Source organism: Catharus ustulatus, chromosome 1 (assembly GCF_009819885.2).
Source record: "Catharus ustulatus isolate bCatUst1 chromosome 1, bCatUst1.pri.v2, whole genome shotgun sequence".
Lineage (NCBI taxonomy): Eukaryota > Metazoa > Chordata > Aves > Passeriformes > Turdidae > Catharus > Catharus ustulatus.
In genome coordinates, this window is record NC_046221.1 from 164,994,112 (window position 1) to 165,019,322 (window position 25,211).

The 25,211-nt window shown below is 59.7% G+C and overlaps 3 protein-coding genes across 3 annotated transcripts in view; 1 reads left to right on the forward strand and 2 right to left on the reverse strand.

Annotated features, from left to right (window-relative positions):
• LOC116999522 (NAD(P)(+)--arginine ADP-ribosyltransferase 2-like) overlaps positions 1-25,211 on the forward strand; it is a 703,496-nt gene that overhangs the window by 264,317 nt on the left and 413,968 nt on the right. The window lies entirely within an intron of this gene.
• The window catches only part of LOC116994645 (erythroblast NAD(P)(+)--arginine ADP-ribosyltransferase-like), a 284,339-nt gene that overhangs the window by 153,524 nt on the left and 105,604 nt on the right, over positions 1-25,211 (reverse strand). The gene's annotated exons all lie outside the window — the stretch shown is intronic.
• LOC116999255 (ranBP-type and C3HC4-type zinc finger-containing protein 1-like) lies at positions 1,499-24,714 on the reverse strand. The gene is made up of 14 exons (XM_033065733.2): positions 24,445-24,714; positions 22,427-22,522; positions 20,980-21,354; positions 19,787-19,877; positions 15,573-15,789; positions 13,483-13,631; positions 11,519-11,582; positions 11,252-11,478; positions 6,240-6,400; positions 4,796-4,907; positions 3,283-3,462; positions 3,109-3,207; positions 2,884-3,027; positions 1,499-2,118 (listed from the first exon to the last, which is right to left on the reverse strand). The coding sequence occupies exons 3-14, from the start codon at positions 21,054-21,056 to the stop codon at positions 2,038-2,040; spliced, it is 1,602 nt and encodes a 533-aa protein (XP_032921624.1). The 5' UTR covers positions 21,057-21,354; positions 22,427-22,522; positions 24,445-24,714; the 3' UTR covers positions 1,499-2,037.

Here is a 25,211-nt window from a genome sequence, read left to right on the forward strand (position 1 = left end):
GGGGTCACAGGAATGGTATGGGGCTGGGATAAACTCTGGGGTCACAGGAATGGTGTGGGGCTGGAATAAACTGTGGGGTCACAGGAATGGTGTGGGGCTGGGATAAACTCTGGGGTCACAGGAATGGTGTGGGGCTGGAATAAACTGTGGGGTCACAGGAATGGTGTGGGGCTGGAATAAACTCTGGGGTCACAGGAATGGTGTGGGGCTGGAATAAACTGTGGGGTCACAGGAATGGTTTGGGGCTGTCCTGGGTCTGGGGTCAGTTGTGGGGTTGGGGCTGTGCTGGGTGTGGGGTCAGGTGTGTCCCTGGTGTGGGGCTCATTCTGGCCTGGCTGGGGGTCAGGCTGTTCCCCAGGTCACTCTGGGGTCAGTGGCTCAGGCCATGGGTCACACCCTGGGTCACTGGGTCAGCTCTGAGTCACTGGGTCAGGTCAGGGTCACACGGGGGGTCAGTGGCTCAGGCCATGCCCAGGCCATGGGTCAGATCTGGCTCTGGGTCATGCTGTGGTCACTGGGTCAGCTCTGAGTCACTGGGTCAGGTCAGGGTCACACTGTGGTCACACCCTGGGTCAGTGGCTCAGGTCAGGGTCACTGGGTCACACGGGGGGTCAGTGGCTCAGGCCATGCTCAGGCCATGGGTCAGGTCAGGCCATGAGTCACATTGTGGTCACTGGATCTGGCTGTGGGTCACTGGGTTAGCTGAGGGTCAGTGGCTCAGGCCATGGGTCACACCCTGGGTCACTGGCTCAGCTCAGGGTCAGTGTCTCAGGCCATGGGTCACACCCTGGGTCACACTGTGGTCACACTGTGGTCAGTGGCTCAGCTCAGGGTCAGTGGCTCAGGCCGTGCCCAGGCCATGGGTCACACCCTGGGTCACACTGTGGTCACACTGTGGTCACACTGGTCAGTGGCTCAGCTCAGGGTCAGTGGCTCAGGCCATGGGTCACACTGTGGTCACACTGTGGTCAGTGGCTCAGCTCAGGGTCAGTTGGCTCAGGCCATGCCCAGGCCATGGGTCACACTGTGGTCACACTGTGGTCACTGGCTCAGCTCAGGGTCAGTGGCTCAGGCCATGGGTCACACTGTGGTCACACTGTGGTCACACTGGTCAGTGGCTCAGCTCAGGGTCAGTGGCTCAGGCCGTGCCCAGGCCCGGCCGTGCTGGTTCTGGTTCCATGTCCCCAGCGCGGTCCCCGCTGCCTTTGGGGTCTCGTTCGGGGTCAGCTGCCCTTGACCCATCCTGGGAGTGACCCCTGTCCTTGGGCGGTGACCTCTGTCCCTGTCATTGTCCCCATCCCTGTCCCTGTGCCAGGGGTGTCCCTGAGACTGTCCCCACACTGGTGGCTGTGCCAGCACTGTCCCTGTCCCCATCCCAGGGCTGTCCCCATTCCTGTCCCCACAACAGGGGTGTCCCTGTGTCCCTGTCCCCCACAACAGGGCTGTCCCCACACCAGGGCTGTCCCCGTGTCCCTGTCCCCACACCGGTGGCAGTCGGTGACACTCAGTTCCTTTATTGGCCCCCCCGGGCCCTCCACGCCCCGAGGCCGTCCCAGTGTCCATCGGCTCTGGCCCTGAGTCTGAGTCCATCCTCTGGCCTTGTGTCCATCCTCTGGCCTTGTGTCCATCCTCTGGCCTTGTGTCCATCCTCTGTCCATTGGCTCTGGCCGTGTGTCCATCCTCTGTCCATCCTCTGTCCCAGTGTCCGTGGGCTCTGGCCCTGTGGCCATCCTTTGTCCCTCTGGCCGTGTGTCCATCCTGGCCCTGTCCCCGCTGGCCGTGTGTCCATCCTGGCCGTGTGTCCATCCTGTCCTTGTGTCCATCCTGCCCGTGTGTCCATCCTGTCCTTGTGTCCATCCTGGCTCTGTCCCCGCTGGCCGTGTGTCCATCCTGTCCTTGTGTCCATCCTGGCCCTGTCCCCGCTGGCCGTGGCCCCTCCCGGCGCCCTCGGGCGTCCCCGGGCCCGGCTCCGGCTCCGTCCGTCCCTCGGTGTCCCCGGGGGTGTCCCCAGGGTGTCCCCAGGGGGGCCCGGGGGGGTCAGTGGCAGTTCTGGCACCGGGGGTGGCACCTCTGCCCGTTGACGTTGCAGCGACAGCCACCGCTGGTGTCCCCAGGACCCTGCGGGGACAGGGCGGGGGTCAGCTGGGAGCCCGCCCTGGGGTCACCCTGGGGTCATCCTGGGGTCACTCTGTGTCACCCTGGGGTCACTCTGTGTCCCCTGTGTCCCCCTGGGGTCACTCTGTGTCCCCCTGGGGTCACTCTGTGTCACCCTGGGGTCACCCTGTGTCACCCTGGGGTCACTCTGTGTCCCCTGGGGTCACCCTGAGGTCACTGTGTGTCCCCCTGGGGTCACCCTGTGTCACCCTGAGGTCACTCGGTGTCCCCCTGGTCACCCTAGGGTCACTCTTTGTCCCCTCCCTCACCCTGGGGTCACTCTGTGTCACTCTGGGGTCACCCTGTGTCCCCTCCCTCACCCTGGGGTCACCCTGTGGTCATTCTGTGTCACACTAGGGTCACTCTGTGTCCCCTCCCTCATTCAGGGGTCACTCTGTGTCACCCTGGGGTCACCCTGTGTCCCCCCCCCCGCCACCCTGGGGTCCCTCCTGCCCCCTCCCCGGGGTCCTGGGACCCCCCAGTTGCCCCCCCAATCACCCCAGCGCCGCCCTTGGTGCCCCCCCCTCATCTCAGGACCCCCTTGAGACCCCTCCAGGACTCCCCAAACCCCCCCAGGACCCCCCCCAGGACCCCCCCCCTCACCCCCGGCCCCCAGCGCGGCCCCTTGGTGACCCAGCAGATCCCGGTCTGGCACACGGTGCAGCGGATCCCCCTGGACCCCTGATCCCCCCAGGACCCCCCAGACCCCCCCAGGACCTCCCCCCTCACCCCCGGCCCCCAGCGCGGCCCCTTGGTGACCCAGCAGATCTCGGTCTGGCACACGGTGCAGCGGATCCAGTCGCACCCGTCCTTCTTCTGCACCACGATGCGGCACGTGGGGCAGTGCATGGCCTCCCCCCGCTGCACCAGCGTCTGCGGAGGGGTCACGGAGGGGGGGTCAGCACCGCGGGGACCCCCGGGACCCCTCCCCAAATCCCCCCGAGCCCCCCGCACCTGCAGCATGTCCCGCGTCTCCCGCGCCGCCGCGTCATTGAGCGCCCGCAGCTGCAGCTCGTCCTGGTACTGGCGGCAGTTCTGGCCCTCGTGGATGGCCTGGGGGAGCGGGGACAGTGTGGGGACAGCGCGGGGACAGCGCGGGGACAGCGCGGGGACACCCCGAGCGCTCACCTTGCACAGCAGGCAGTTGAGCGCCCCGCACACCGGGCACGGGAACTCGTTCACCGCGTCCTCGTAGAAACACCAGCCCGGGCAGTCCCGGCCCCGGCAGTGGAAACTGTTCCGGCTGCGGCGCTCGGCGAGAGCCAGGCCTCGGGCCAGGAACCGGGCGTGTTCCTCTGGGGACAGCAGCTGTGACAGAGGGGACAGAGGGGACATCATCATTGGGGACACAGGGCCAGCCCTCGGGCCAGGAACCGGGCGTGTTCTTCTGGGGACAGCAGCTGTGACAATGGGGACACAGCTGTGACAATGGGGACACAGAGCCAGGCCTCGGGCCAGGAAACGGGCGTGTTCCTCTGGGGACAGCAGCTGTGACAATGGGGACAGAGGGACATCACTGGGGACACAGGGCCAGCCCGCGGGCCAGGAAACGGGCGTGTTCCTCTGGGGACAGCAGCTGTGACAATGGGGACAGAGGGACATCACTGGGGACACAGGGCCAGCCCGCGGGCCAGGAAACGGGCGTGCTCCTCTGGGGACAGGAGCTGGGGACAGAGGGGACATCAATGGGGACATCATTGGGGACACAGAGCCAGCCCGCGGGCCAGGAACCGGGCGTGTTCCTCTGGGGACAGGAGCTGTGACAATGGGGACATCATTGGGACATTGGGACATAGGGACAGAGCCAGGCCACGGGCCAGGAACCGGGCGTGTTCCTCTGGGGACAGCAGCTGTGACAATGGGGACATCATCAATGGGGACATCATTGGGGACACAGAGCCAGCCCACGGGCCAGGAAACGGGCGTGTTCTTCTGGGGACAGCAGCTGGGGACAGAGGGGACATCAATGGGACATTGGGACATGGGGACAGAGCCAGGAAACGGGCGTGTTCCTCTGGGGACAGGAGCTGTGACAATGGGGACATCATTGGGGACATCAATGAGGACACAGAGCCAGCCCGCGGGCCAGGAAACGGGCGTGCTCCTCTGGGGACAGCAGCTGTGACAATAGGGACATTAATGGGGACACAGAGCCAGGCCACGGGCCAGGAACCGGGCGTGTTCCTCTGGGGACAGCAGCTGTGACAATGGGGACATCAATGGGATCTCGTGCTCCTGCAGGTGGCTGTGACCCCCCCCCCCCATGTCCCCAATGTCTCCCCATGTCCCCAGTGTCCCTTCAGTGTCCCCCCAATGTCCCCTCAGTGATCCCCCAGTGTCCCCTCAGTGTCCCCAATGTCCCCTCAGAGTCCTCCATGTCCCCAACGTCCCCACGCACCACACGCTCCTGCAGGTGGCTGTGACCCCATGTCCCCAGTGTCCCCCTCGTGTCCCCATGTCCCCCCATGTCCCCAATGTCCCCAGTGACCCCCCCATGTCCCCATGTCCCCTCAATGTCCCCCTGTCCCCACGCACCGCGCGGATCTCGCGCTCCTGCAGGTGGCTGTGTGCCCCCCAAGTCCCCTGTCCCCATGTCCCCAGTGTCCCCCCAGCGTCCCCAATGTCCCCTGTCCCCACGCACCGCGCGGATCTCACGCTCCTGCAGGTGGCTGCCACAGGCGTAGGTGACATCGCGGAAGGGACAGGCCACCACCGGCTCCTCGCTGAACGTGATCACCTGCCGGAGGCACTCCCTGGGGGACAGCGACAGGGACACTGTCACTGGGGACACTGGGGACAGGGACACTGTCACTGGGGCCACTGGGGACACTGGGGACACTCCCTGGGGGACAGGGACAGGGACACTGTAACTGGGGATACTCCCTGGGGGACAGGGACAGGGACACTGGGGACACTGGGAGCGCTGGGGACACTCCCTGGGGGACAGGGACAGGGACACTGTAACTGGGGACACTGGGAGCACTGGGGACACTGGGAGCACTCCCTGGGGGACAGGGACAGGGACACGGTAACTGGGGACACTGGGGACACTGGGGACACTCCCTGGGGGGACAGCGACAGGGACACTGTAACTGGGGACACTGGGAGTGCTGGGGACACTCCCTGGGGGACAGGGACAGGGACACTGTAACTGGGGACACTGGGAGCACTGGGGACACTGGGAGCACTCCCTGGGGGACAGGGACAGGGACACTGTAACTGGGGACACTGGGAGCACTGGGGACACTGGGAGCACTCCCTGGGGGACAGGGACAGGGACACGGTAACTGGGGACACTGGGGACACTGGGGACACTCCCTGGGGGGACAGTGACAGGGACACTGTCACTGGGGACACTGGGGACACTCCCTGGGGGACAGGGACAGGGACACTGTAACTGGGGACACTGGGGACACTCCCTGGGGGGACAGCAACAGGGACACTGTCACTGGGGACACTGGGGACACTGGGGACAGGGACACTGGGGGGACAGGGACAGGGACACTGTAACTGGGGACACTGGGAGCACTGGGGACACTCCCTGGGGGGACAGCGACAGGGACACTGTCACTGGGGATACTGGGAGCACTGGGGACACTCCCTCAGATGGGACAGGGGGTCACTGGGGTCACTGGGGGATGTTGGGACCAGTCACAGCAATTTGGGGCTGGGGTCCCTGGGGTGGTCCCAGGGCTCCCGAGGGCGGGGTCCCGTTACCCCGTTAACCCCCCGTTAGCCCCGTTAGCCCGGTTCTGTCCCGGTTCTGTCCCGGTTCGGTTCGGTACCGGCAGAAGCTGTGCAGGCAGTCCCGCAGCAGCACGCCCCGCCCCGCGGGCACGCCCTGCAGGGATCCCGGCACGGCCCGGTCCCGTTACCCCGTTACCCCCCCCGTTAGCCCGGTTCTGTCCCGGTTCGGTTCGGCTCGGCTCGGTTCGGTTCGGTACCGGCAGAAGCTGTGCAGGCAGTCCCGCAGCAGCACGCCCCGCCCCGCGGGCACGCCCTGCAGGGATCCCGGCACGGCCCGGCCCCGTTACCCCGTTAGCCCCCGTTAGCCCGGTTCGGTTCGGTTCGGTTCGGTTCGGTACCGGCAGAAGCTGTGCAGGCAGTCCCGCAGCAGCACGCCCCGCCCCGCGGGCACGCCCTGCAGGCAGATCCCGCACTCGAGCGGCTCCGGGTTCGGCACCAGCTCCGCCTCCTCCGCCCGCAGCAGCTGCTGGAAATTCCGCTGGCGCTCCGCTTCCAGGGCCTGGAAAAATGGGAAAAAAATGGGAAAAACGGGAATGTGGGAATGTGGGAATGGCTGCTGGAAATTCCGCTGGCGCTCCGCTTCCAGGGCCTGGAAAAATGGGAATGTGGGAATGTGGGAATGGCTGCTGGAAATTCCGCTGGCGTTCCGCTTCCAGGGCCTGGGAATGGGGAAAAAACGGGAAAAATGGGAATGTGGGAATGGCTGCTGGAAATTCTGATGGTGTTCTGCCTCCAGGGCCTGGAAATGGGGAAAAAACAGGGAAAAATGGGAAAAATGGGAAAAATGAGAAAAAAAATGGGAATGTGGGAATGGCTGCTGGAAATTCCGCTGGCGCTCTGCCTCCAGGGCCTGGAAAATGGGGAAAAATGGGAATGTGGGAATGTGGGAATGTGGGAAAAATGGGAATGTGGGAATGGCTGCTGGAAATTCCGCTGGCGCTCCGCTTCCAGGGCCTGGAAAAATGGGAAAAACAAAAAAAAATGGGAAAAATGGGAATGTGGGAATGGCTGCTGGAAATTCCGCTGGTGTTCTGCTTCCAGGGCCTGGAAAATGGGGAAAATGGGAAAAATGGGAAAAATGGGAAAAATGGGAAAAATGGGAAAAATGGGAATGTGGGAATGGCTGCTGGAAGTTCTGATGGTGTTCTGCCTCCAGGGCCTGGAAATGGGGGGAAAATGGGGAAATGGGAATGTGGGGAAAATGGATAAAAACGGGGAAAAAAACCTGGGGAAAATGGGAAAATGAGTATATGGGAAAAATGGGAATGTGGGGAAAAAAACCGGGGAAAATGGGGAAAAAAACAGGAAAATGCAGGAAAAAACAGGGAAAATGGGAAAAATAAAAATATGGAAAAAAAACCTGGGGAAAAAACCCAGGGAAAATGAGGGAAAAAAACAGGGAAAATGGGAAAAATAGGAATGTGGGAATGGCTGCTGGAAGTTCTGATGGTGTTCTGCCTCCAGGGCCTGGAATGGGGGAAAAAATGAGAAAAATGGGAAAATGGGAATGTGGGAAAAATGGGAAAAAACGGGGAAAATGGGAAAAATAAGAATGTGGGAAAAAAACCCGAGAAAATGGAAAAAAATCCTGGGAAAATGGGAGAAATCCCAGGGAAAATGGGAGAAAAAACAGAGAAAAAAAAACAGGGAAAATGGGAAAATGACAATATGGGAAAAATGGGAATGTGGGGAAAAAACCGGGGAAAATGGGGAAAAAACCGGGAAAATGGAGGAAAAAAAAGGGAAAATGGGAAAAATAAGAATATGGAAAAAAACCTGGGGAAAAAACCCAGGGAAAATGAGGGAATAAACCAGGGAAAATGGGAAAAATAGGAATGTGGGAATGGCTGCTGGAAGTTCTGATGTTGCTCTGCCTCCAGGGCCTGGAATGGGGGAAAAAATGAGAAAAAAATGGGAAAAATGAGAATGTGGGAAAAATGGGAAAAAACCTGGAGAAAATGGGGAAAAAAACCTGGGTAAAATGGGGTAAAAAACGGTGAAAATGGGAAAAATCCCAGGGAAAATGGGAGAAAAAAACAGAGAAAAAATCCGGGGAAAATGGGAAAAATGAGAATATGGGAAAAATGGGAATGTAGGAATGGCTGCTGGAAGTTCTGCTGGTGTTCTGCCTCCAGGGCCTGGAAAAATGGGGAAAAACAAAAAAATGGGAATGTGGGAATGGCTGCTGGAAATTCCACTGGCGTTCTGCCTCCAGGGCCTGGAAAATGGGGGAAAATGGGAAAAATGGGAATGTGGGAATGGCTGCTGGAAATTCTGCTGCTGTTCTGACTCCAGGGCCTGGAATGGGGGAAAAAACGGGGAAAATAATGGGAAAATGGGGAGAAACCTGGGGAGAAAAGGGGGAAAAACCCAGAGAAAATGGGAGAAAAAAACTGGGAAAATGGGAAAAATGAGAATGTGGGAAAAATGAGAGTGTGGGAAAATGGGAAAAAACCTGGGGAAAATGGGAAAAATGAGAATATGGGAATATGAGAAAAAAACCTGGGGAAAATTGGGGAAAAAACAGGGAAAAAAAAGGGGAAAAATGGGAAAATGGGAATGTGGGAATGGCTGCTGGAAATTCTGCTGGTGTTCTGCTTCCAGGGCCTGGAAAATGGGGGAAAAACCAAAAAAATGGGAATGTGGGAATGTGGGAATGTGGGAAAAATGGGAAAAAACCCGGAGAAAATGGGGAAAAAAACCTGGGGGAAATGGGGTAAAAAACGGTGAAAATGGGAAAAATCCCAGGGAAAATGGGAGAAAAAAACAGAGAAAAAATCCGGGGAAAATGAGAATATGGGGAAAATGGGAATGTGGAATGGCTGCTGGAAATTCTGATGGTGTTCTGCCTCCAGGGCCTGGAAATGGGGGAAAAATGAGAAAAAAATGGGAAAATGGGAATGTGGGAAAAATGGGAATAAACGGGGAAAATGGGAAAAATAAGAATGTGGGAAAAAAACCCGAGAAAATGGAAAAAAATCCTGGGAAAATGGGAGAAATCCCAGGGAAAATGGGAGAAAAAACAGAGAAAAAAAACGGGGAAAATAGGAAAATGAGTATATGGGAAAAATGGGAATGTGGGGAAAAAACCGGGGAGAAAAGGGGGGAAAATGGGAATGTGGGAAAAATGGGAATATGGGAAAAAAACTGGGGAAAATGGGGGAAAAATAGGAAAAAAAGGGGGGAAATGGGAAAAATGGGAATGTGGGAATATGGGAAAAATGGGGAAAAAATCTGGGGGAAAAAACGGGGAAAATGGAAAAAATGGGAATGTGGAATGGCTGCTGGAAATTCTGATGGTGTTCTGCCTCCAGGGTCTGAAATGGGGGAAAAAATGGGGAAAATGGGAAAAAAACCTGGGGAAAATGGGGAAAAAACAGGGGGAAAACAGAGAAAATGGGGAAAATGGGAATATGGAAAAAAAATCGGGGAAAATGGGAAAAATGAGAATGTGGAAAAAAAACTGGGGAAAATGGGGGAAAAAACAGGGGAAAAAAATGGGGAAAAATGTGGGGAAAATGGGGAAAAATCCTGGGAAAATGGGGGAAAAAACAGAGAAAAAAACCGGGGAAAATGGGAATGTGGGAAAGAACCTGGGGGAAATGGGATAAAACCAAAGAAAAAAAACTGTGAAAATGGGGAAAAAACGGGGAAAAAGAACAGAAAATGGGAAAAGTGGAGGGGAAGGGAAGGAAGGGAAGGGCCCTGAGCCGTGTCCTGGCTGTCCCCAAATCTCTGGGGGTCCCAGGGACACTCTGGGGACACTTTGGGGGGGTTCAGCCCTGGAGATGCTGCAGAAAATCCTCGGGATGCAGGTGGGAATGGGAAAAATCCCAGTGACCCCAAAAATCCCAATAACCCATAAACACCAGTGACCCCAAAAATACCAATAAACCCAAAAATCCCAAAAATCCCAGTGACCCCAGGGACCCCAGAAATCCCAATAACCCCAAAAATCCCAATGATCCCTAAAATCCCAATAAACCCATAAACCCCAGTGACACTAGGGACCCCAAAAATTCCAGTGACCCCATTAACCCCAGTGACCCCATTAACCCCAGTGACCCCAGTGACCCCATTAACCCCATTAACCCCATTGACCCCAGTGACCCCATTAACCCCAGTGACCCCATTAACCCCATTAACCCCAGTGACCCCAGTGACCCCATTAACCCCACTAACCCCATTAACCCCAGTAACCCCAGTGACCCCATTAACCCCAGTAACCCCAGTGACCCCATTAACCCCAGTAACCCCAGTGACCCCAGTAACCCCAGTAACCCCAGTGACCCCAGTAACCCCATTAACCTCAGTGACCCCAGTGACCCCATTAACCCCATTAACCCCAGTGACCCCATTAACCCCAGTGACCCCAGTGACCCCATTAACCCCAGTAACCCCATTAACCCCAGTGACCCCAGTAACCCCATTAACCCCAGTGACCCCAGTAACCCCATTAACACCAGTAACCCCATTAACCCCAGTAACCCCAGTGACCCCAGTGACCCCAGTAACCCCACTAACCCCAGTAACCCCATTAACCCCAGTGACCCCAGTGACCCCATTAACCCCAGTAACTCCAGTGACCCCATTAACCCCATTGACCCCATTAACCCCAGTGACCCCATTAACCCCAGTAACCCCATTAACCCCAGTGACCCCATTAACCCCATTAACCCCATTAACCCCAGTGACCCCATTAACCCCAGTGACCCCAGTGACCCCATTAACCCCAATAACCCCATTAACCCCAGTGACCCCATTAACCCCAGTGACCCCATTAACCCCATTAACCCCATTGACCCCAGTGACCCCATTAACCCCAGTGACCCCAGTAACCCCATTAACCCCATTGACCCCAGTGACCCCATTAACCCCAGTGACCCCAGTGACCCCAGTAACCCCATTAACCCCAGTAACCCCAGTGACCCCATTAACCCCAGTGACCCCAGTAACCCCATTAACCCCATTGACCCCAGTGACCCCATTAACCCCAGTGACCCCAGTAACCCCATTAACCCCATTGACCCCAGTGACCCCAGTAACCCCATTAACCCCATTGACCCCAGTGACCCCAGTAACCCCAGTGACCCCAGTGACCCCATTAACCCCAGTAACTCCAGTGACCCCATTAACCCCAGTGACCCCATTAACCCCAGTAACCCCATTAACCCCATTGACCCCATTAACCCCATTAACCCCATTGACCCCAGTAACCCCAGTAACCCCATTAATCCCATTAACCCCAGTGACCCCACTAACCCCATTGACCCCACTAACCCCATTGACCCCATTAACCCCACAAATCCCATTAACCCCATAAATCCCATAAATCCCATTAACCCTTTACCTGCTGGCACTGTCGGGTGCCGTCCTGCTCCCGCTGCAGGCGCTGCAGCTCGGCGGGGTCGGGGCGGTGCCCCCCGGGGACCCGGTACCCCTCGGGCCGGGGGGAGCTGCACATCTCACAGCCGGGGCGGGTGGGCTTGTTCAGGAACGTGCACCGGGGGCACGCCCAGCCACACTGGGAACGGTGGGATTGATTAACGGGGTTAATTAATGGGGTTAATGGGGTCACTGGGGTTAATGGGGTCACTGGGGTTAATGGGGTCAGGGCACATCTCACAGCCGGGGCGGGTGGGCTTGTTCAGGAACGTGCACCGGGGGCACGCCCAGCCACACTGGGAACGATCAACGGGGTTAATTAATGGGATTGATTTATGGGATTAATGGGGTTAATGGGATAAGGAATGGGAATGGGAGTGGGAATGGGATGGGAGTGGGAATGGGAACGAGAACAGGAATGGGAATGGGATTGGGGATGGGAATGGGAATTGGAGTAGAAATGGGATGGGAATGGGGATGGGATTGGGAATGGGGACAGGAATGGGGACAGGAATGGAATGGGATTGGGGATGGGAATTGGAATGGAAATGGGATGGGAATGGGGACAGATTACAGGAATGGGAATGGGAATTGGAGTGAAAATGAAATGGGAATGGGGATGGGATGGGAATGGGGACAGGAATGGGAATGGGGAGGTGTTACAGGAATGGGAATGGGAATGGAGACAGGAATGGGATTGGGAATTGGAGTGGAAATGGGATGGGAATGGGGATGGGGACAGGAATGGAATGGGATTGGGGATGGGGATGGGAATTGGAGTGGAAATGGGATGGGAATGGGGACAGGTTGCAGGAATGGGATTGGGAATTGGAGTGGAAATGGGATGGGAATGGGGACAGGAATGGCCCCAGCCCTCCTGGAACAGGAATTCTGCAGGGAATGGGGCTGAGGGCAGTGGCTGCCCTGGCACATCAGGAATGGGATCTGGGATCTGGGATCTGGGATGACGCAGGATGCCCCCAGAACTCTGGGAATGGGGAATGGGCTGGGACCCCACCCCACACCTGATTGGGATCAGGATCAGGATTTGGGATCGGGATCAGGATCAGGGTTTGGAATCAGGATCAGGATTTGGGATCAGGATCAGGATTTGGGATCAGGGGTTGGGATCAGGATCAGGATTTGGGATCAGGATCAGTATTGAGGTTTGGGATCAGGACCGGGATCAGGATCAGGGTTAGGGATCAGGATTTGGGATCAGGATCAGGGTTTGGGATCAAGAATATGGATCAGGATCAGGGATTGGGATCAGGATTTGGGATCAGAGATCAGGACCAGGATTTGGGATTGAGGTTTGGGATCAGGATCGGGATCAGGATCAGGATTTGGGATCAGGATCAGGGTTTGGGATCAAGAATAGGGATCAGGATCAGGGATTGGGATCAGGATCAGGGATTGGGATCAGGATTTGGGATCAGGATCAGGGTTTGGGATCAAGAATAGGGATCAGGATCAGGGATTGGGATCAGGATCAGGGATTGGGATCAGGATTTGGGATCAGGGATCAGGACCAGGATTTGGGATCAAGGTTTGGGATCAGGATCAAGGTTTGGGATTGGGATCAGCGATAGGGATCAGGATCAGGATTTGGGATCAGGATCGAGGTTTGGGATCAGGATCAGGGTTTGGGATCAGGATTTGGGATCAGGGATCAGGATCAGGATCTGGGATCAGGGATAGGGATCAGGATCAGGATTTGGGATCAGGGATAGGGATCAGGATCAAGGTTTGGGATTGGGATCAGGATCAGGGATTGGGATCAGGGATTAGGATTTGGGATCAGGGATAGGGATCAGGATCAGGATTTGGGATCAGGATCAGGGATTGGGATCAGGATCAGGATCACGGTTTGGGATCAGGATCAGGATTTGGGATCAGGATCAAAGTTTGGGATCAGGATTTGGGATCGAGGTTTGGGATCAGGATCAGGGTTTGGGATCAGGATCAAAGTTTGGGATCAGGATTTGGGATCAAGGTTTGGGACCAGGATCAAGGTTTGGGATCAGGATCAGTGATTAGGATCGTGATCAGGGTTTGGGATCAGGATCAGGGATTGGGATCAGGGACTGGGATCAGGGATCAGGATTTGGGATCAGGATCAGGGTTTGGGATCAGGATTAGGGATCAGGATCAGGATTTGGGATCAGGGCAGAACCTCTCCCCCCCACCCCGTACCTGCTCAGGTGAGGGTGGGCGGGGCTCGGGGGCCGTGGGCGGGGCCCCGGCGCTGTCCCAGAGCTGCAGCGAGTCCAGGCGATCCCGGATGTCCCCGGTGTCCCCAGCGTCCCCCATGTCCATCTGCTCCAGGGGCTCGGGGACACCGCCTGGGGACACGGGGACACGGGGCTGGCATCAGCTTGGAGGGGGTGGGGGGGATGGAGGAGGAGGAGGAGGATGAAGGAGCAGGATGAGGATGATGAAGGAGCAGGAGCAGGATGAGGATGATGAGGAAGCAACGGGAGCAGGATGAGGATGAGGAGGAAGGAACAGGAGCAGGATGAGGATGATGAAGGAGCAGGATGATGAAAAATGAGCAGGAAGCATGTGAGGGTGATGAGGAGGAAGGAACAGGATGAGGAAGGAGCAGGAGCAGGATGAGGATGATGATGAAGGAGCAGGATGAGGATGATGATGAAGGAGCAGGAGCAGGATGAGGATGATGAAGGAACAGGAGCAGGATGAGGATGATGATGAAGGAGCAGGAGCAGGATGAGGATGATGAAGGAGCAGGATGAGGATGATGAAGGAACAGGAGCAGGATGAGGATGATGAAGGAGCAGGATGATGGAAAATGAGCAGGAAGCGTGTGAGGGTGATGAGGAGGAAGGAACAGGATGAGGAAGGAGCAGGACAAGGACCCCAAAGGCTCTCCCTGTACCTGTGCCAGGTGAGGGGAGAGCAGGAGGAGAGGGAAGGAGGAAGAGCAGCAGGATGAAGATGATGAGGAAGGAGCAGGATGAGGATGATGAAGAAGGAGCAGGAGCAGAACCAGGAGCAGGAGGAAGGAGGAGCAGCAGGATGAGGATGAGGAGGAAGGAGCAGGATGATGACGATGATGATGAGGAGGAGGAGGAGGAGGAGGAGGAGGAGAAAGCCACCCCTGTGCCAGGTGAGGAAAGAGCAGGAGCAGGACAAGGAGCAGAAGCAGAACGAGGACAAAGCAGCAGGACAAGGATAAGGAGGAAGGAGCAGGATGAGGATGAAGACGAAGGAGCAGGATGAGGATGAGGAGGATGGAGCAGGATGAGGATGAGGAGGAAGGAGCAGGATGAGGATGAGGAGGAAGGAGTAGGAGCAGCAGCAGGATGATGATGAGGATGATGAAGATGAGGATGATGAAGCTGCACCTGTGCCAGGTGGGGAAAGAGCAGGAATAGGACAAGGAGGAAGACAGAGGAGCAGGAGCAGGATAATAATGATGAAGATGATGATGAGGCTGATAACTGCCCCGAGGCCCTGAGCAGCCCCTGTGCCTGCAGCCCCTGGTACTGCTCGGGGCCAGGAACAGGAGCAGGGGAGGGAGTGGGGGGAGCAGGAAGGAGCAGAAGCAGAGGAAGGAGCAGCAGCAGCAGCACTAACAGCAGTAGGATGATGATGAGGATGAGGATGATGAAGCCGTACTTGAGCCGTGCCCCATGGCTCTGAGCACCCCTGTGCCTGCAGCTGCCGGCACTGCTTGGGGCCAGGAACAGGAGCAGGGGAGGATGAGGAGGAGCAGCAGAAGCAGAGGAAGGAGCAGGATGAGGATGATGATGAAGATGAAGATGATGAAGAAGCCGTACCTGAGCCGAGCCCCATGGCTCTGAGCAGCCCCTGCGCCTGCAGCTCCCGGTACTGCTCGGGGCCAGGGACAGGAGCAGGAGCAGAAGCAGAGGAAGGAGCAGCAGCAGCAGCACTAACAGCACTATGATGATGATGATGATGACGATGATGATGATGAAGATGCCGTACCTGAGCCGTGCCCCGTGGCTGTCAGCAGCCCCTGCGCCTGCAGCTCCCGGTACTGCTTGGGGCCAGGAACAGGAGCAGGGGAGGATGAGGAGGAGCAGCAGAAGCAGAGGAAGGAGCAGGATGATGAGGATGAGGATGAAGATGATGATGAAGCCGTACCTGAGCTGTGTCCCGTGGCCCTGAACAGCCCCTGCGCCTGCAGCTCCTGGTACTGCTCGGGACCAGGAACAGGAGCAGGAAGGAGCAGAAGCAGCAGCAGCAGCACTAGCAGTAGCAGTATGATGATGAAGATGAGGATGATGAAGATGCCGTACCTGAGCCGAGCCCCGTGGCCCTGAGCAGCCCCTGCGCCTGCAGCTCCCGGTACTGCTCGGGGCCCAGCCCCGCGGCCCGTGCCGACAGCAGGAAGAGGAAGGCGGGGTCCCCGGCGCGGCGGATGCCGTAGGAGCCCAGGCTGCGGCCGTCCTGGCACAGGCTCTGCCCGATGATCCAGCGCTGCGCCAGCGGGTGGAACCCGTACTCACGGAACACCTGGGGGGGGGGATCGGGGTGAGACCTGAGAGAGACTGGGGGAGCCCTGAGAGAGCCCTGAGAGAGCCCTGAGAGAGCCCTGAGAGATCCCTGAGAGAGCCCTGAGAGATCCCTGAGAGATCCCTGAGAGAGCCCTGAGAGAGCCCTGAGAGATCCCTGAGAGATCCCTGAGAGAGCCCTGAGAGAGCCCTGAGAGAGCCCTGAGAGAGCCCTGAGAGATCCCTGAGAGAGCCCTGAGAGAGCCCTGAGAGATCCCTGAGAGAGCCCTGAGGGAGCCCCGAGAGATCCCTGGGGGAGCCCTGAGAGAGCCCTGAGAGAGCCCTGAGAGAGCCCTGAGAGATCCCTGGGGGAGCCCTGAGAGAGCCCTGAGAGATCCCTGAGAGAGCCCTGGGAGAGCCCTGAGAGAGCCCTGAGAGATCCCTGAGAGAGCCCTGAGAGAGCCCTGAGAGATCCCTGAGAGAGCCCTGAGAGAGACTGGGGGAGATCCCTGAGAGAGCCCTGAGAGAGCCCTGAGAGATCCCTGAGAGATCCCTGAGAGAGCCCTGAGAGATCCCTGAGAGATCCCTGAGAGATCCCTGAGAGAGCCCTGAGAGAGCCCTGAGAGAGCCCTGAGAGATCCCTGAGAGAGCCCTGAGAGATCCCTGAGAGAGCCTGGGGGATCCCTGAGAGAGCCCTGAGAGATCCCTGAGAGATCCCTGAGAGAGCCCTGAGAGAGCCCTGAGAGATCCCTGAGAGAGCCCTGAGAGAGCCCTGAGAGATCCCTGAGAGAGCCCTGAGAGAGCCCTGAGAGAGCCCTGAGAGAGCCCTGAGAGAGCCTGGGGGATCCCTGAGAGAGCCCTGAGAGATCCCTGAGAGATCCCTGAGAGAGCCCTGAGAGAGCCCTGAGAGATCCCTGAGAGAGCCCTGAGAGAGCCCTGAGAGATCCCTGAGAGAGCCCTGAGAGATCCCTGAGAGATCCCTGAGAGATCCCTGAGAGAGCCCTGAGAGAGCCCTGAGAGAGCCCTGAGAGAGCCCTGAGAGAGCCCTGAGAGATCCCTGAGAGAGCCCTGAGAGAGCCCTGAGAGAGCCCTGAGAGATCCCTGAGAGAGCCCTGAGAGAGCCCTGAGAGATCCCTGAGAGAGCCCTGAGAGAGCCCTGAGAGATCCCTGAGAGAGCCCTGAGAGAGCCCTGAGAGAGCCCTGAGAGAGCCCTGAGAGATCCCTGAGAGATCCCTGAGAGAGCCCTGAGAGATCCCTGAGAGATCCCTGAGAGAGCCCTGAGAGAGCCCTGAGAGATCCCTGAGAGATCCCTGAGAGAGCCCTGAGAGAGCCCTGAGAGAGCCCTGAGAGATCCCTGAGAGAGCCCTGAGAGAGCCCTGAGAGATCCCTGGGAGAGCCCTGAGAGAGCCCTGAGAGAGCCCTGAGAGATCCCTGAGAGAGCCCTGAGAGATCCCTGAGGGAAACTGGGGGAGATCCCTGAGAGAGCCCTGGGAGAGCCCTGAGAGAGCCCTGAGAGAGCCCTGAGAGATCCCTGAGAGAGCCCTGAGAGATCCCTGAGAGATCCTGAGAGATCCCTGAGAGAGCCCTGAGAGATCCCTGAGAGATCCCTGAGAGAGCCCTGAGAGAGCCCTGAGAGAGCCCTGAGAGATCCCTGAGAGATCCCTGAGAGATCCCTGAGAGATCCCTGAGAGATCCCTGAGAGAGCCCTGAGAGAGCCCTGAGAGAGCCCTGAGAGATCCCTGGGGGAGCCCTGGGGGAGCCCTGAGAGATCCCTGAGAGATCCCTGAGAGAGCCCTGAGAGAGCCCTGAGAGATCCCTGAGAGAGCCCTGAGAGAGCCCTGGGGGAGCCCTGGGGGAGCCCTGAGAGAGCCCTGAGAGAGCCCTGAGAGATCCCTGAGAGAGCCCTGAGAGATCCCTGAGAGAGCCCTGAGAGATCCCTGGGGGAGCCCTGAGAGATCCTGGGGGAGCCCTGAGAGAGCCCCGAGAGATCCCTGAGAGATCCCTGGGAGATCCCTGAGAGATCCCTGGGGGAGCCCTGAGAGAGCCCTGAGAGATCCCTGAGAGATCCCTGGGAGATCCCTGAGAGATCCCTGGGGGAGCCCTGAGAGAGCCCCGAGAGATCCCTGAGAGATCCCTGGGAGATCCCTGAGAGATCCCTGAGAGAGCCCTGAGAGAGCCCTGGGAGATCCCTGAGAGATCCCTGGGAGATCCCTGAGAGATCCCTGAGAGAGCCCTGAGAGAGCCCTGGGAGATCCCTGGGAGATCCCTGGAAGATCCCTGAGAGATCCCCGAGAGAGCCCTGAGAGAGCCCTGAGAGATCCCTGAGAGAGCCCTGAGAGATCCCTGAGAGATCCCTGGGGGAGCCCTGAGAGATCCCTGAGAGAGCCCTGAGAGAGCCCTGAGAGATCCCTGAGAGATCCCTGGGGGAGCCCTGAGAGAGCCCTGAGAGATCCCTGAGAGAGCCCTGAGAGATCCCTGAGAGAGCCCTGAGAGATCCCTGGGGGAGACTGGGGGGTCCCAGATCCTGAGGAGATCCCAGGGAGAGCCTGGGGGGATCCTGGGGGATCCTGGGTAGAGCCTGAGAGAGATCCTGGGGGATTGAGGAGATTGTGGGGGATCTGGGGAGAGCTGGGGGGATCCAGGGGATCCCAGATCTGGAGGAGATCCCAGGGAGAGCCTGGGGAGAGCTGGGGAGATCCCGGGGGCATCATGGGGGATATCCTGGGGGATCCTGAGGAGAGCCTGGGAGATCCTGGGACAGTTCCCAGGAGATCAGGGAGAGCCTGGGGAGATCCTGAGAGAGATCCTGAGAGAGATCCTGAGAGAGATCTGGGGAGATTGTGGGGGATCCCAGCAGATCTGGGGAGATCCAGGGATGGAGCCTGGGAGATCCCAGGGGAACTCCTGGGAGAGTTCCCAGGGAGAGCTGAGGAGATGCTGAGGGAGATCCTGGGGGAGATCCCACAGGAGAGCCTGGGGGATCCTGGGGGGATCCTGGGACAGATCATGAGGAATCCTGGCAGAGCCTGGGGAGATCTGGGGAGAGATCCTGAGGAGATCCCAGGGGAGATCATGGGGAGATTCTGGGGACTCCCTGGGAGAGATCCCAGGAGATCTTGGGGACATCCTGGGGGAGATCATGGGGGCGATCCCAGGGAGATCTGGGGGGATCATGAGGAGATCATGGGGCAGATCCTGAGGAGATCCCAGGGGAGATCATGGAGAAGGTCCCAGGCAGATCTGGGGGGATCCTGGGGGATCCCAGGAAAGATCATGGGGAGATCCCAGGGAGATCTGGGGGGATCATGAGGAGATCATGGGGCAGATCCTGGGGAGATCTGGGGACACTGTGGGCAGACTCCAGGTGACCCCAGGTGTCCCAGGTGACACCAGGTGACCCCAAATTACCCCAAATGTCCCAGGTGACCCCCAGGTGACCCCAGGTGTGCAGGGTGACCCCATCCCCTCCAGGTGACCCCAGATGACCGCCAGGTGATCTGCCAGTGACCCCAGGTGAGCCCAGGTGTCCCCAGGTGATCCCATCCCCTCCAGGTGACCCCAGATGACCCCCAGGTGACCCCAGGTGATTTCCCAGTGTCCCCAGGTGACCCCAGGTGATCCCATCCCCTCCAGGTGACCCCAGATGACCCCAGGTGACCCCATCCCCCCAGGTGTCCTCACCCCCCCCTCCAGGTGACCCCCAGTGACCCCTAGGTGACCCCAGTGTCTCCAGTGACCCCAGGTGTTGCAGGTGACCCCCAGCTGACCCCAGTGACCCCAGGTGATCCCCAGATGACCCCCAGTGACCCCAGCTGTCCCCAGCTGTCCCCAGGTGTCCCCAGGTGATCCCCAGATGACCCCCAGTGACCCCAGCTGTCCCCAGGTGACCCCAGGTGACCCCAGCTGTCCCCAGCAGACCCCAGGTGACCCAGGTGACCCCAGGTGTCCCCAGGTGTCCCAGTGACCCCCAGGTGACCCCAGTGACCCCAGGTGACCCCAGGTGTCCCCAGGTGACCCACCTGCTCCTTGAGGGTGCCGATGGTGAGGTGTGGCTGCACGCGCAGGGTGATGCTGGCTGAGGAGGTGGCGTCCTCCACCAACACCGGCATGCTGGGAACGGGGGGAGAGCTGGGATGAGACTGGGAACAGTGGGAGTGAGACTGGGAACAGTGGGAGTGAGACTGGGAACACTGGGAGTGAGACTGGGAACAGTGGGAGTGAGACTGGGAACACTGGGATGAGACTGGGAACACTGGGAGTGAGACTGGGAACACTGGGAGTGAGACTGGGAACAGTGGGATGAGACTGGGAACACTGGGAGTGAGACTGGGAACAGTGGGATGAGACTGGGAACAGTGGGAGTGAGACTGGGAACACTGGGATGAGACTGGGAACACTGGGAGTGAGACTGGGAACACTGGGATGAGACTGGGAACACTGGGAGTGAGACTGGGAACACTGGGATGAGACTGGGAACACTGGGAGTGAGACTGGGAACACTGGGAGTGAGACTGGGAACAGTGGGATGAGACTGGGAACACTGGGAGTGAGACTGGGAACAGTGGGATGAGACTGGGAACAGTGGGAGTGAGACTGGGAACACTGGGATGAGACTGGGAACACTGGGAGTGAGACTGGGAACACTGGGAGTGAGACTGGGAACAGTGGGAGTGACACTGGGAACACTGGGAGTGACACTGGGAACACTGGGAGGTGAGACTGGGAACACTGGGAGTGAGACTGGGAACAGTGGGAGTGAGACTGGGAACACTGGGAACAGTGGGAGACACTGGGAGGTGAGACTGGGCATAGTGGGCTGTGACAGTTCATACTGGGATGTATCACAGTTCATACTGGTCACACTGGGAGTGTCCCAGCCCATACTGGGAGTGTCCCAGTCCATACTGGTGGCCCTGGGATGTGTCCCAGTCCATACTGGGATGTGTCCCAGTCCATACTGGTCACACTGGGATGTGACACAGTTCATACTGGGAATGTCCCAGTCCATACTGGAAGGGTCCCAGTCCATACTGGTCACACTGGGAGTGTCCCAGTCCACACTGGTGGCAGTGGCAGTGTCACTGGTGGCAGTGTTGGTGTCACCGGTGGCAGTGTCGGTGTCACTGATGGCAGTGTCAGTGTCACTGGTGGCAGTGTCACTGGTGGCAGTGTCAGTGTCACCGGTGTCACCGGCAGTGTCACTGTCACTGACCTGATGTCGGCCCCGCCCTCGCTGTCCCTCAGGCTCACGCTCAGCTCCGCCTGGCGCCGCGCCAGTGCCACCGCCATCCGTGCTGCACACACCGTGTCACCCTGGGAGATGGCCCGGGACAGGGACAGTGCCAGCTCCTCTGGGGACACATGGGGACACCGTCAGGGACATGGGGACACACACACACACCGCCATCCGTGCCGCACACACCGTGTCACCCTGGGAGATGGCCCGGGACAGGGACAGTGCCAGCTCCTCTGGGGACACATGGGGACACCGTCAGGGACATGGGGACACACACACACACCGCCATCCGTGCCGCACACACCGTGTCACCCTGGGAGATGGCCCGGGACAGGGACAGTGCCAGCTCCTCTGGGGACACATGGGGACACCGTCAGGGACACACAGACAGACACACAGACAGACACACTGTGTCCCCAGGGGCAATGGCATGGGACAGGAACAGTGTCAGCTCCTCTGGGGACAGCACCCAGTGACACCCCAGAGAGGGAATGGGGACCTGAGCACACCAGGGCTGGCACCTAGACACCCAGAGAGGGAATGGGGACACCAGGTGACACCGGGGATGGCACCCAGAGATCCCCTGGGATGGGAATGGGGACACTGGGGACACCAGGGGTGGCACCCACAGCCACCTGGCTCAGCCCAGGGGACACTGGGGACACCAGAGGTGGCACCCAGTGACACCCCAGAGAGGGAATGGGGACCTGGGGACTCTGGGGGTGGCACCCAGGGACACCCAGAGCAGGAATGGAGACACTGGGGACACCAGGGGTGGCACCCAGAGATTCCCCAGGGTGGGACTGGGGACACCAGAGGTGGCACCCAGGGACACCCAGAGAGGGAATGGGGACACTGGGGACACCAGGGGTGGCACCCACAGCCGCCTGTCTCAGCCCAGGGACACAGGGGACACCAGAGGTGGCACCCAGGGACACCCAGAGAGGGAATGGGGACACTGGGGACACACCAGGGGTGGCACCCAGAGATTCCCCAGGGTGGGACTGGGGACATGGGGACACTGGGGACACCAGGGGTGGCACCCACAGCCCCCAGGGTGGGACTGGGGACATGGGGACACCCGGGGGGGACACCAGGGGTGGCACCCAGAGACCCCCTGGGATGGGAATGGGGACACTGGGGACACCAGGGGATACCGGAGATGGCACCAAGTGACACCCCAGAGAGGGAATGGGGACATGGGGACACCAGGGGACACCAGAGGTGGCACTCAGAGATCCCCAAGGTGGGAATGGGGACATGGGGACACTGGGGACACCAGAGGAGTGGCACCCACAGCTGCCTGGCTCAGCCCAGGGGACACTGGGGACAGGAGGTGACACCCGGGGGGATTTCAGGGAATGTCCCCCCCCATCCCCGCAGAGGTGGCACTTGGGGACATGGGGACATGGGGACAGGGTACCTGTCTGGGCCAGCTCCAGGATCTGCGCCTGCTCCGTGTCCTGCTCGGGGTCCTCGGGGGGTGGCACCGCCGATGTCCCCGTGTCACCCTCGGGGGCTGGGGGGGGACAGTGGGGACGGGGCTGGCACTGCTGGCACTGCTGTCACCAGCCCTGTCCCCGTGTCACTGTCCCCAACCCTGTCCTCAGCCCTGTGTCACTGCCCCTGTGTCACTGTCCCAGCCCTGTGTCACTGTCCCTGTGTCACTGTCCTCAGCCCTGTGTCACTGTCCCTGTGTCACTGCCCCTGTGTCACTGTCCCAGCCCTGTGTCACTGTCCCCAGCCCTGCGTCACTGTCCCAGCCCTGTGTCCCTGTCCCAGCCCTGTGTCACTGGCCCTGTGTCCCTGTCCCAGCCCTGTGTCACTGGCCCTGTGTCACTGTCCCCAGCCCTGTGTCCCTGTCCCAGCCCTGTGTCACTGTCCTTGTGTCACTGTCCCCAGCCCCGTGTCACTGTCCCTGTGTCACTGTCCCTGTGTCACTGTCCCTGTCCCCATCCCCGTGTCACTGTCCCTGTGTCACTGTCCCTGTGTCACTGTCCCCATCCTCGTGTCACTGTCACTGGGTCACTGTCCCTGTCCCCATCCCTGTGTCACTGTCCCTGTGTCACTGTCCCATCCCTGTGTCACTGTCACTGTGTCACTGTCCCTCTCCCCATCCCTGTCCCTGTGTCACTGTCCCTGTGTCACTGTCCCAGCCCCGTGTCCCTGTCCCCAGCCCTGTGTCCCTGTGTCACTGTCACTGTGTCCCTGTCCCCAGCCCTGTGTCACTGTCTCTGTGTCACTGTCCCCAGCCCCATGTCCCTGTCCCCATGTCCCCATGTCACTGTCCCCAGCCCCGTGTCACTGTCCCCACGTCCCTGTCCCCAATGTCCCAGTGTCTCATGTCCCCAATCTCCCAGTGTCCCCAGCCCTGTCCCCAATGTCCCCATGTCCCCATGTCCCAATGTCCCCATGTCCCCAGTGTCCCATGGCCCAATGTCCCAGTGTCCCCAATATCCCCATGTCCCCAGCCCTGTCCCCAATGTCCCTGTCCCCAGTGTCCCCAATGTCCCCATGTCCCCAATGTCCCCAGTGTCCCCAATGTCCCAGTGTCCCCATGTCCCCAGCACTGTCCCCAATGTCCCCAGTGTCCCCAATATCCCTGTGTGCCCAATGTCCCAGTGTCCCCATTGTCCCTGTCCCCAATGTCCCCATGTCCCCAATATCCCTGTGTCCCCAATGTCCCAGTGTCCCCATGTCCCAGTGTCCCCATTGTCCCCAGTGTCCCTGTTCCTGTCCCCATGTCCCCATGTCCCACCTCTCCGAGCCTCCCTGAGGGACCTGCTCAGCACCGTGTCCCCATGTCCCCAGACCTGTCCCCATGTCCCCAATGTCCCAATATCCCCAATGTCCCAGCGTCCCCAATGTCCCCAATGTCTCTGTGTCCCAGTGTCCCCAGTGTCCCCATGTCCCACCTCTCCGTGCCTCCCTGAGGGAGCTGCTCAGCACCGTGTCCCCATGTCCCCATGTCCCAATGTCCCAATGTCCCCAGCCCTGTCCCCATGTCCCACCTCTCCGAGCCTCCCTCAGGGAGCTGCTCAGCACCGTGTCCCCATGTCCCCATGTCCCAGTGTCCCCAATGTCCCCATGTCCCAGTGTCCCCAATGTCCCCATGTCCCCATGTCCCAGTGTCCCCAATGTCCCCATGTCCCCAGTGTCCCCAATGTCCCCCATGTCCCCACCTCTCCGAGCCTCCCTGAGGGAGCTGCTCAGCACCGTGTCCCCAATGTCCCCAATGTCCCCAATGTCCCCATGTCCCCATATCCCCAATGTCCCCAATGTCCCCGTGTCCCCAATGTCCCCGTGTCCCCAATGTCCCCATGTCCCCGTGTCCCCATGTCCCCATGTCCCCAATGTCCCCAATGTCTCTGTGTCCCAATGTCCCCATGTCCCCAATGTCCCCAATGTCCCCACAGTGTCCCCATGTCCCCATGTCCCCACCTCTCCGAGCCTCCCTGAGGGAGCTGCTCAGCACTGTCCACCACTGCTGTGCCTCGCGCTCCTCGGGGAACCGCAGCGCCACCGTGCCCTCTGTCCCCGCTGTCCCCGCTGTCCCCGCTGTCCCCGCTGTCCCCGCGGGTGGCAGCTGCAGCTCGTGGCTCGTGGGGCCGCACACGCGGTACGAAACGTCCCGCAGGTCAAACTCGGCCAGGGGCTGCGGGGACAGGGACGGGGACAGGGACAGGGACAGGAATGGGGACAGAGGACAGGGATGGGGACAGGAATGGGACAGAGGACATGGGGACAGGGACATGGGACAGGGGACAGAGACAGGACAGAGAACACCAGCGGGGTCACCTCAGTGTCCCCACAAGCTCAGAACAGCCCCCGGCCCACTGGGGTGCCCCGGTCACTCTCGGGGTGCCCTGAGCCCCTCTCGGACGTGTCCCCATCCCTGTCCCTGGCCGGGGTGACACAGCCCGATCCCTAATGGAGATCCCGTCCCTCCCAAACCTCCCGGGACTCCCCAACCCCCGCGCCCCTCCCGAGGGGACAACCCCGGGGGTCGCGCCCCCCCAAAACTCCGCCACTCCCCCGGGAGCGGCTCCGGGGAGGCTCCGCCCCGTCCCCCTCCCCTCCCAGCCCCCGAGCCCCGGGGCGACCCCGCGGGCCCCTCCCCAGCCCCCTCCCCTTCCCCTTCCCCTCACCGCGCCGCCCCCCGCCTCCGGCAGCCGCAGGCCCAGGCGGAAGCGGCGCCGGCCGTCGGC